The following is an 11,718-nucleotide window of genomic DNA, read 5'->3' as shown; positions in this document are numbered from 1 at the left end:
CTGATCCTTGCCTACACTGTAAAAAAAAAACAAATCGTAAAATAACGGTAAAAAGTCTGGCAGCAAAGTTGCCAACCACTTACCGTCAAATTACAGTAAAAAACCTTATATTATTTTACGGAAAAAGTTTTTTGAAAACGGATATTTACCGTAAACATTTTCTGTATTTTTACAGTCAAACTGCTGTACAAAATAAAAAATTCATTTTCTTTTTCATATATAGTTTTTCTGTGTAAAATAACAATGAAATTATGTATAAAAATTCAATAAGTACATAAATTCAAATGCAAATGTTTGTAAATTTACAGTTTTAATTTTTATTTGTACAGATCCAATTTCACAACTTTGACCAATCTCTAATTAAGTACTTAATAATAGCAAATTTACAGTCAATTTTTGTTAAATTAACTAAATGTATGAGTACAGAATACCTGCACATTTACAGTATTAGTAATTGAACATAAACACTGAACATCAAGATTAGTGATTGATAGAAAATCCAAGCTTAGTATATAATTTAGAACATGTAATTGTAAATGTTTGAAATAATAAGTTATATTAGAGTATAAAGGTATACAGCAATTGTCTTTTAATGTGGATATTTTTACATTTTATCCAAAGTGACTTACCAATTAAGATAACAATAGAAGCAACAAGTGCAGTGACAAGTCCCAGTTAGTGTAGCACAGTACACATAGCAAGTTTTTTTTTAGTTTTTTTAACAAAGGTTTAGTATTATTGGGTCAAGTGTTTACGAAAAAGATGGATCTTTAGCAGTATCTTGAAAATGTGTTGAGTTGCGCCGGTCATTCCACCAGCAAGAAACAGTCCAGGTAAAGGTCAGTGAAAGTGGTTTTGTGTCTCTGTTACGAATTAAATAATAACTCTACTCAAAGAGAACAAAACCATCCGTAACAATTAGCAGGGATCTGATTAGTCTCGCGTAGCCAGACCTTCAGTCTGACGGCTGAAGGTCTGGAATTCATAGCAGCATTCTTTGGCCAAGGCCCGCCCATAAGGCCGTTTGACCGACATGTCAAACAACCAATTACAGTTCGTTTCGTTCAGCGTCACGTTTCGGTGCGTGGAAATGTCCCCACAACAACAGACCGGCGTGCAACCCGTCAGTCAGCATAGAAAATCAAAGAAGGAGAAGAAAACTTCAAGAGTCTATGCCGTGAACCTCGCATACTTTTGAGAATCCTACGTTTAGCTGATCTTGATAAATGCTTATTGTCACTCATGTAAACACAACAGTTTTTCTTCCGCAATCACACGTCTGCGCTTTGTTTCCCGGCGGACCGAAAATAAACGCGACACTCGCGCCCCCCGGAAATCCGATAAAATTCAACCAATCAGATGACGACTTCGTTTCCAGTTAAGTGTACCATATGCATCAGACGTTTAGCCAACTTTTCGTGGGCGTGACGTCTGAGGCTGAGACTAGGATCTGATCAACAAGATCCCTGGAGCCCCCGCTCTCACTCCCAAGGCTCCAAAAACACCGGAACACTCTTAAAGTGCAAAAAGTATATTTATTAACATGAGTAGCTAAAGAGCCACAAATTTCAGGAGGCGGAAAAACCAAAACAAATAACAAAACAAAGCTAACTAATTTAAGGATAATAACCTAGAAATCAGATAACAAACAAAAGATACAAAAACTGCTTATCAAAAACAGGAGAAAACAAATAATAAAAGAGGCACCCACCTCCCTACCATGCTCCAAAAGGGTTTAACATAACCAATCACAACTTAACATAAGGTTGTGGTTCACATCAAATGTCTTTAACATGCACTAGGAGATCACAATAACACATCTCTTCATCAAGGAAGCCATGAGAGTGGGGAGCTGTAGATCCATGATTCAGGAGACTTAAATACAGCGCCAAGCACTCCCGTCACCAATCAGGTCACTCGTTAGCAGCTCCACCTGTGAGTCATTACAGTGAGAGAGAGAGAGAGAAACGAGAGAGAAAGAAGCACACCAAGGAAAACTAGACCAATACACTGTTTCCCCAACAACACAAGGCAAATACACTTCCACGTAACACCTCCCCACCAAAAAGATGCTAACAGTTAGTTAGTATCTACTACGCTGCACAACAGCAATTACTTTACACTTCAGCACCATAGACCAACGCATTCTCATCCCAAAGCGTAATATATTGACTCTTTTGCCAAAGCGTCTATATCCAACGCATATGGCACCCTTTAGCGTCAATATAACACGCTTTGGTTTTGGGTAGGTTTAGGTCTGGGGTAGTGTTAGGGTTAGACCACTAGGAGGTGCCATATATCTGCGTCTCATATGACGCTAAAGGGTGCCATGTGCGTTGGATATAGACGCTTTGGCAAAAGAGTCAGTATAGTACGCCTTGGGATGAGAACGGGCTCCATAGACTCGGGACAGCGCATCCGCGACAGTATTCTGCGTGCCTTTTTTATGTCGGATATCCAAATTAAACTCTTGAATTATTAATGCCCAGCGCATTAAACGTTGATTCGAATTAGACATCCGAGCCAAAAAAACGAGCGGGTTGTAGTCGGTAAAAACCAGTATTGGAAATGAACTTCCACCTAATTACACCTCCAAATGTTGCAACGCTAACAGCAACGCACGAGCCTCCTTTTCGATGGAACTATATCTGCCTTGACATAACGTGAACTTTTTCGAGAAGTAACTAACTGGGTGATCAACATCCAACTCACTCTCTTGAAGTAACACCGCGCCAGCTCCAGTAGCAGATGCATCCACGTCCAGCTTGAAAGAGCGCGTAAACTCTGGCGCTGCCAGAACAGGGGCATTACAAAGCGATTTACTTAGCTGCACAAAAAGCTTGCTCACAAGCAGGAGACCACACAAATACTCGAGCTGTGCTGAGGAGATCGGTTAAAGGTGATACAACACTGGCAAAGTTACGACAGAACCCTCTGTAGTACCCTGCCATCCCCAAAAATCGACGCAGTTCTCTTTTATTCACTGGAACTGGAAACTTCATAACAGTTTCAATCTTCGCGTAAACCGGGCATACTTGACCCTGACCCACTCTTTTCCTCCAAGTAAACCACTGTTGCCTTGGCGAACTCGCATCTCTGACGTTAAACCTAGCCAAATGTATCACAAAAACGTGAAAACACTTCACGCAAAGAACTCAAATGTTCTTCCCAACTAGAAGAATATATTATAATGTCGTCTAGATAGGCATCACACTTCTGCACTCCACTTAGTACAATACGCATTAAGCGTTGAAATGTTGACGGTGCGTTTTGCATTCCAAACGCCATAACGGAGTACTGCATAAAATCATCAGGGGTCACAAACGCTGAAATCTCTGAGGCCCGAGGAGTAAGAGGAACCTGCCAATACCTCTTAAGAAGATTTAGTTTCGTAACAAACTTTGCGGGACCAACACGATCGATACAGTCTTCCATACGTGGAAGTGGGAAAGAGTCAGGTTTAGTTACTGGATTGACTTTTCGATAGTCAGTGCAGAACCGAACCGACGAATCAGCCTTGGGAACTAACAATCAAGGCAAACTCCACGCACTCAGACTGGGACTCACAAAGTTATTCTGATGTAAATACTCGACCTCAGCTTTCATTAACTCACGCTTTCTTTGGATTAAGCCGAAAAGGATGCTGTTTTATGGGCTGCGCATTTCCCACATCGATATCATGCTGAAGTACTGTAGCCTGCGACGGAATGTCACAAAAGAGTGAATGATGACTTTGAATTAACTCAACGATATCTTTCCTTTGATTCGGAGCTAGATAATTTAAGTGAGACTCCAACTGATTTAAAATTACAGAGTTCGACAAAGGACCACAAGGTACAGAAAAATCCTGTTCCAACTCGGTTGCTACAGAAGACACAACAACGGCACTCGGCTTGACAACAAGGGTAGACTCGTCTGTCACATAAGACTTTAACATGTTAACATGAACCATCCGCGACTTCCTCCGACGTTCAGGCGTGCAAATCAGATAATTTGTGTCACTCAACTTTTTCGTCACCCTATAAGGACCTGAAAATCTTGGTTGCAGAGCAAACCCTGGCACTGACATTAACAACAAAACAGATTCACCAGGCTGAAAAGAACGAGCGACACTTTTACGGTCATAATACTCCATCTCAGACTGCGATTCAGCCAAATTTTACTTCGCCAGCTCACAAGCCCTACGAAGACGTTTTACAAATAGAACTAACATACTCGGATACGAGAACAAGCACCGTTTTATCAATAACGAGTTGCTCGCGTAATAGTTTTAAAGGGCCCCTGAACCGTATGTCCAAAAATGAGCTCTGCAGGACTAAACCCCAATGATTCTTGAACGGTTTCCCTTATCGCGAATAAAAGCAAAGGGAGAACATCAGCCCAGTCCTTACCGGCTTCTACACAGTGCGCCCGCATCATTGATTTGTGCGTCTGGTGAAATCTCTCTAGAGCTCCCTGTGACTGCGGATGATACGCGCTCGACACTACGTGATTAACGGAAATTCCTTTCAACACTTGCTCAAACACTTTAGATTTAAAATTTGTTCCCTGATCGGTCTGGATCACACGAGGTAACCCAAGCGTTGAACAAAATTTAATCAACTCTTTCATAATGGTTTTCGCTTTGATGTTACGCAATGGTATTGCCTCTGGAAAATGAGTCGTCACACACATTAGCGTCAATATATACTGATAACCCGCTTTCGATTTCGGCAAGGGACCGACAGAGTCTAAAATGAGTCGCTTAAATGGTTCCCCCATCATTGGAATAGGCTGCTAAGGAGCCGGACGAATTGTTTGATTGGGTTTACCAGCGAGTTGACACACGTGACATGAACGACAATGGTTTGACACAGCAGATCTTAAACCAGGCCAATAAAAATATTTTGCCACTCACATGAATGTTTTACTACTGCCTAAATGACCAGACAGTGGATGGTCATGAGCAAGTTTAAGCACAGCCTTTCGATAACCAGAGGGTAATACAACCTGATTGTCTGGACTTAACCCAGCCTCTTTCGCATTACGAGACAGCCACTCACGCATTAAGACGCCTCGGTCCCAGAAATACTGTACTCCATCATCATTACCTCCTTTCACTTTATCCTCCACGGCCTCAACACAGCACGTTAGAGAAGGGTCAGACTTTTGGGCTTTACCAAGTTGTTCTCTCCCCATCGTCAGGGAAGCTTCTTGATCAGGTGGCTCATCTGTGTTACCCACACTGGAATACACAGATAACCTTAACTCAGACGGAGAATCTGGAGAAACGATAAAAGTGTCAGATAGATCAATCACATCCTCATTTTTGCGTGCCTGTGCACGAGTGACAGCTCAAGCTGAAAATGTTGAAGGGAATCGACTGGCAAGCTCCCCATCACAAAGCGGATTCTTCGCTACAATTGGTTGAGGAAAAACTTTAGCACCGGCCAGGTCATTTCCCAAGATTAAACTTACTTACTTCTACTGTTTACTTACTTACTTCTACAGGCAGTCTTGAGCGTACCCCCACTTTTACAGGTCCTGAAACAAGATCACAAGTCAAAAACACACTATGAAGAGGAACTTTAACACAGTTCAATTCAATTCTACGAACCAACACATCAGTTCCAGTGTATGTCACATCTGAGAATGGTAACCCAGCTAGCAGGGAACATTCTCAGAACTTTGGCTAACATTCCCTACAAGTTTGGTTAATGTTTTAAAGAAAACATTTGAATGTAATATTTAAAGAATGTTTTAAGGATGTTTTCTCATTTCAAATAATGTTCCTATAAGGTTAAATGTAAACTAAGATACAACGTTTTGACTGTAACATTTTGAGGATGTTTTTGGAATGTTGTTGAGATAACAGATTATTCGCCTTATTTTCGAACGCGGAAGTAACTATAGGTCCAACTTCCGTTTTTTGTGCGGCACTTCCGTTTCTTCGCTTCCCTGGGCTAACTAACGTTAGCTGAACTAAGTTGGTGAACTATGTCGTGGGAACATTTCCAAAAATCGCTAAGCAATCGAAATGGCAGGTCAGTGCCACACCCTCAAACGATTCACGAGTGGGAGGATGACATGAAGAAGTGGCCTCATATAACGTACGAGGACATATTTAATTATTTTGTGTTGTCACTTGGTGCGGATGGGTCTACAATGCGCAATTACAAAAGTACAGAGGCGTATCAGTACCTCCACAGTGGAAAAGTTGGCAAGGTGTTTATCAATAACAACATCGATGACCTGGTATTCATGAAGGCTGATGTCCAACCAAGCCAAAGCAAGTTTGACGTTCACTCTGCATGGATCCTGACTACCTCAACCGGCACTATTGAGACGGCCGGATGTTCATGTGTCGCGGGTCAGGGGAAGTCCTGCAGTCACGCAGCGGCGATCTTATGGAAGGTATGCTAATGTAATTGCTAGTCATATATTTTACATAGAGAGCAGTGCTAAATATTTGGGATTTAACTAACATTACAATTTGATATCTAAATGTTAACTGATGCCTACCTCATAATGTGTAGGCTTGAAGCTTGACACATTGTACCAATCTGATGTGTACTCACAGAGCTCTTGATGCAAGTTTGTCACATTCAATTTTAAGCTAGATTTACATTGAACTTGAAGCATCTGATATCCAAACAGTACAAATAAGATAGAAATAAACGTTTCTATTTTATTTGTACTGTTTGGGTATCAGATAGAAGAGCGTATGGAAACTTTGGCTTCTAAGGTATTTGGGAAATAAAATTTAGTATATGACTAACATTTTTATTTTTTAATCTACAGATTGTGCACCTTTTCCAGATAAGTAAAAGTCTAATCTCTTGTTCATTGATGCTGCTTGGGTTAAGGTAAGGTCGTTCAAGTTTGGGTAAAGGTAATATTCTGTCAGCACACCACATTTTGGTGAACCACCTCCTTTCTGTGTAGGTAAGTATACCAATTCTAATTCATATCAGTTTAATCTCAAATGGCAATTTGGGTAAATGCATCATCAAGGTAAGTTGAAAAATATGGACAGTTTATAGTTGTCACCATAAACTGTCCATATTTTCTATATAAGTTTTTTGACATTAATACTGTAATATGTTAAAAATATGTAACTGTTCTATTTAAACTTTGTTAAAGGTGCAGTTTGCAGTGTCCAAAGGTCTGACTGGATTGTCCTGCACAGATGAGCAGCGCCACTGGAACTCAGGGACACAGCGCAATTTAGTCCCCAAAAGGTTAAGCAACATATGTTTCAGGAACCACAAAGAAGGTTCTGATGTCTCTGAAAACATCCTGCCCATCTCTCCCTCTCTACCACCAACCCCTGCCTACAGCTCACATGAAGCACTGAAGAAGAGCTTAGAAGTCGCCAGTGTTCCAGTGGGCAGCCTTCTGCACAAATGCATCTCTGCTGAACCAGATCAAACTCCAGCAGCTCCCACACAGCTCCAGCTGCCTCATAGTGAGCATGGCACAGATATACAGTGCCAGAAATGCATGTCATTTTATGATATGTACATAAAATTAGATGGAGATAAATGTGCCAGTTTGGAGGAGTTCACTAAAATGCAGAGCGCCTCCCACTTGTGGTTTGATGCACGTAAATTAAGAGTAACTGCTAGCTCTGCAAAAAAGGTCCCTGTGCGTGCATCTACTAAGCCAGATAATTTTCTTAGAGAGCACCTGTTTCCTAGGTTCCATGGGAACACTGCAACCAGGTATGGCCAGGAGAATGAGGAGGTGGCCTACGCATGGATGGAGAGCGTTGGGTTTCTAGTTGAGAAGAGAGGCACTGTAGTTAGTATCACAGAACCATGGCTTTCTGCAAGCCCAGATGGCGTGGTTAACTCCACAGAGCTGCTGGAGATTAAATGTCCTGTTCTGGCCAAGAACTGTGCATCTTTGGCTGAAGTTTTTTCCAGCAAGCTCACAGATGTGAAGATGGTGGACGGGGTTCCACAGCTGCAACCAAATGGATCCTGTGGTTACTACCTTCAAGTCCAACTGGGTATGTTTTGTACAAGACTAGAGAGATGCAAGCTGCTTGTCTGGGCTCCATCTGAGAAAGTTGTCATTGATGTGCCATTTGATTCGGAGTATTGTTCACTAGTTATACCTAAACTCAAGTCCTTCTATTTTACTCACATGCTGCCAAGGATTGTAGATGAGTTTCTGTCAGGCAGACTCATACTGTGCCATAAATATGTACATATGTGTAAATAGGCTCAGGTTCTAGTCTTTAAAGGGATACTCCACTTTTTTTGGAAATAGGCTCATTTTACAACTCCCCCAGAGTTAAACTGTTGAGTTTTACCATTTTCGAATCCATTCAGCCGATTTTCTGATATTTAGAAGAATATCAGTAACCAGACACTTTCTGGTCCCATTGACTTTCATAGTAGGAAAAAATATATACTATGGAAGTCAATGGCACCAGAAATTGTCTGGTTACTGATATTCTTCTAAACATCAGCTGAATAGATTTGAAAATGGTAAAACTCAACTGTTTAACTCTGGGGGAGTTGTAAAATGAACCTATTTCCAAAAAAAGTGGAGTATCCCTTTAACCTGCTGTATGGGCATACCAGACATCAGCTTTCCTTTGTCTGTGTTAATACCTAACTGTTAATAATTGTTACGGTGTCCCTTTGTTAGCCTAGTTCCTTGGTGTCTTTCTTTTTATAGCTAGTGCTCAGTTTTACACATGATGGTGATGTTTTACCATTTTAATAGTAATTGAGATTATAATTAATATGTATAATACATGGCCTACAAATAATGCCATAAGTGAAATGTTTAAATGTAGTGTTATTTTACCATTTTAAAAATGAATAATTGTAAATACATTCAATGTAAACAAATGACATGAGTTAATAAATTCCATTAGTGAAATACTGTAACTTCTTGCCTCCTTGTCTTCTTTTTTAGTTATTTACATGTGGTTAGGACATCATCCACTCGATCAAAATATGACTAAATAAAACAAATTACATTAGCAATTCAAATTAATAAAGATAGAAAATTAATAATACACATTTTAGTTGGACAAGTTAAATATCATGTTTTTGTATCTGTAATCAATTAAATAGTCTAAAAATAAGTTGATATTATACAATAGGTGAAAAGTCATTAGAAAATTGAAAACATCAAGGTGTCAAACACAAACTATTTATTATAAAACCTGAGATCCAAAACACATTCTTGTATATCATAATTCCATTTTACAATTTACTATAAAATAACTAATCAGCAGTGCAGAATAGAGATATCTGAAAAATAGAATGTTAAAGACAAATCATATGTGAAAATTATAGTACAATCAAGGCACTGCAGGCTGTCAAATAATTATTTACAAATATTATGGATAATATACGTCCATGCTCAATCAGCATCCTCGTGGATGATTTCCCCCTGCATGTTTACAAGGGCCGCACAGATTCTGAGGATTTTGTCCATTTTGTGTGCCAAGTTGATGGGTACAGTCTGGGAGATTATTTTGAACACTTTGAGCCTCCTGATAACTCTTTCCACATGAATGCGCACATTTGCAATCCTCCTTGTGGCAGTTACATCCTCATCAGACAACTGCCCTCCTTTATGAGTGAACGCTGGTAGAACAAGGTTAACCCTTCTCTCAAACAGCAGATCTCTGATGGTAAAGCCTCTGTCTGCCATCACTTCATCACCGGGACGAAGATACTCCAGGAAGCCAGACTCCTGAGTGATGAACTTGTCACTACACCTGCCTCCATAAGCAGGAGAAATGAACATAACAAGCCCACACGGGGCAATAGCAACTAAATACTTTATAGTATTGCTGGAATAATAATGGCTGTAGGACTCGCCTCTGGAGTCAAGGTTGTGTGGTTTCTGCAGATTGGTCTCAGTGCAGTCAATGATGCAGGTGGTGTTGGGGAACTTCTCCCTGAAGCACTGAGGCATTGTGCTCCGGATTGTCTCCCGTGGCAGCCAAGGAATGTAGATTCTCATGTGCTCCTCCATTGTGTCTATCCAGTAGGAGAGGATCCTGCTCACTAACCCCTGGGACACAGCAAAGCGTTCTGCAAGATCACCCTGGAGTAGATTCAACTTGAGTTTCATCATGGTCATCAATATTTGATCCATTTCGTGCATCTTAAAGTTTGCTTTATAGAACTGTTCCAGATATTTAACATGATCAAAAAATACATTGAGAGAAAGGCCTGTGTACAACACACAGCTAGTGTCATTCTTCAGGATGGCATGGGCAAGGGGTACTTCTCCACCACATTGTGTTTCTCTGTCGCATACATCCTTCATCTTTCCTCCTAATGTGTAGGGGTGATCCATCAGTGCCTGCACCTCCCACTGAGTGTCAGCATCTTTATGCAGAGGTGACTCTGACTGTGGAATGGTCTGGTCAGCCTCCTCATCACAGTGGCTGTCATCTGCCAAACATAAGACCACATTAGCCCAGTTTAGCAAAACACATAAAACATGCCTAGACTACTTACAACTACCTTAATAGCAAGCTAATAGAGAAACACCTGTCTTAGTGCTCATTCAAATAATCATATTGCATATAGGGCTGGGCGATATATCGCACGATATTGTTATGCGCATCTCGTCAGTAAAGCCGGTTCCTTGATTAGTAGTAAATCGCCTTCACCTGCTTTCAGATGGAGCGGCATTTACTAAAAAGAGCCGTAGTTAACTGACAAGCTGAGCCATATCGCCATATCGCATTAATATCGCGGATGTATCGCAATAAAGTACTGTATTTATACAGCAGCAGGGCTCGACATAAGCAATGGCCCGATGGCCCGGGGCCAGTAAAAGAGTATGTCGGGCTAGTTGATTGGCCAGTCACTGGCCCGCGCGGGCCAGTGAATGGCCATCAGCAAAACAAACAGCAAACGTCATATACAGTGGCGCGAAGAGTGTCAATGTTACTTCAGGTAATAACGTGTTAAAATGTCAAAGAACTACGAGGCTGATACGAGAAAGAGGACATTCCTATAGGGCTGGGCGGTAAATCGAGTTTGTACAATATATCGATTTTTTTTAAACGATATGGAATGAGGCAATACTGATATCGATACAGTAGTTTGATACGAGCACATCTGAAAAATAGCGGAGTATAGCCTACGCAGTGTGAGCTCCTGCAGTGAAAAACATAGTACAATTTGTCCTAAACATGACACAAGCTTATATTAAGCACTTCAAAATAACCGGTAAGATATAGTTAACAAGTTTAAAGCAGCTTGCCCTGTCAGATGCTCTGACAGATACTGTTGCTGACTGACAGATAAATACTTGCGCTGTTTAATGCGTTTGAGACGTGGTGCTTTCCTCAGTGCTTAACTTACATTTTAGAGGTATATTCTCCATCTGTAAATGTTAGAAAGTCAAACAAATATGTCCATTTCACTGTCAGGAGAGGACGAGCTTCTGCAAGTGAATCTCCGCTAATATTCAAGCTTCCGTGAATGAGCGCCGCCGCGAGCACGCGCGCCTAACAGACGAGCACAGAAGAGTAGCGCAATAATTCTGACTAAAATATACATCTTGCTAAAATATTTGTTGTTGGAGACAATAAATGTGCCATATGTGGAATTTTAAACCTACAAGTAGGCCTATGTTTTTATGAAAGTGAGCATTATAACGGGGTAATCAAATGCAGGCTATATAATTAGTTGTGCTTTTGTTTTTATTTTCATTTTTAGTTTAGCCTTAGTCATTTTAAAAACAAAA

General features: G+C 40.6%; 1 protein-coding gene across 1 annotated transcript; it reads right to left on the bottom strand.

Annotated features, from left to right (window-relative positions):
* Positions 1-9,021: 9,021 nt before the first annotated feature.
* Positions 9,022-10,695, bottom strand: LOC130083366 (uncharacterized). Its single transcript, XM_056248378.1, has 2 exons — positions 10,684-10,695; positions 9,022-10,470 (listed from the first exon to the last, which is right to left on the bottom strand). The coding sequence occupies exons 1-2, from the start codon at positions 10,693-10,695 to the stop codon at positions 9,367-9,369; spliced, it is 1,116 nt and encodes a 371-aa protein (XP_056104353.1). The 3' UTR covers positions 9,022-9,366.
* Between the last annotated feature and the right edge of the window lie 1,023 nt (positions 10,696-11,718).

The sequence above is a fragment of the Rhinichthys klamathensis genome, unplaced genomic scaffold (genome assembly GCF_029890125.1).
Source record: "Rhinichthys klamathensis goyatoka isolate OS25496 unplaced genomic scaffold, OSU_Roscu_1.1 h1tg000055l_1, whole genome shotgun sequence".
NCBI lineage: Eukaryota > Metazoa > Chordata > Actinopteri > Cypriniformes > Leuciscidae > Rhinichthys > Rhinichthys klamathensis.
Note: the sequence above shows the minus strand (reverse complement) of the source record. Positions and strands in the feature narration are given on the sequence as shown.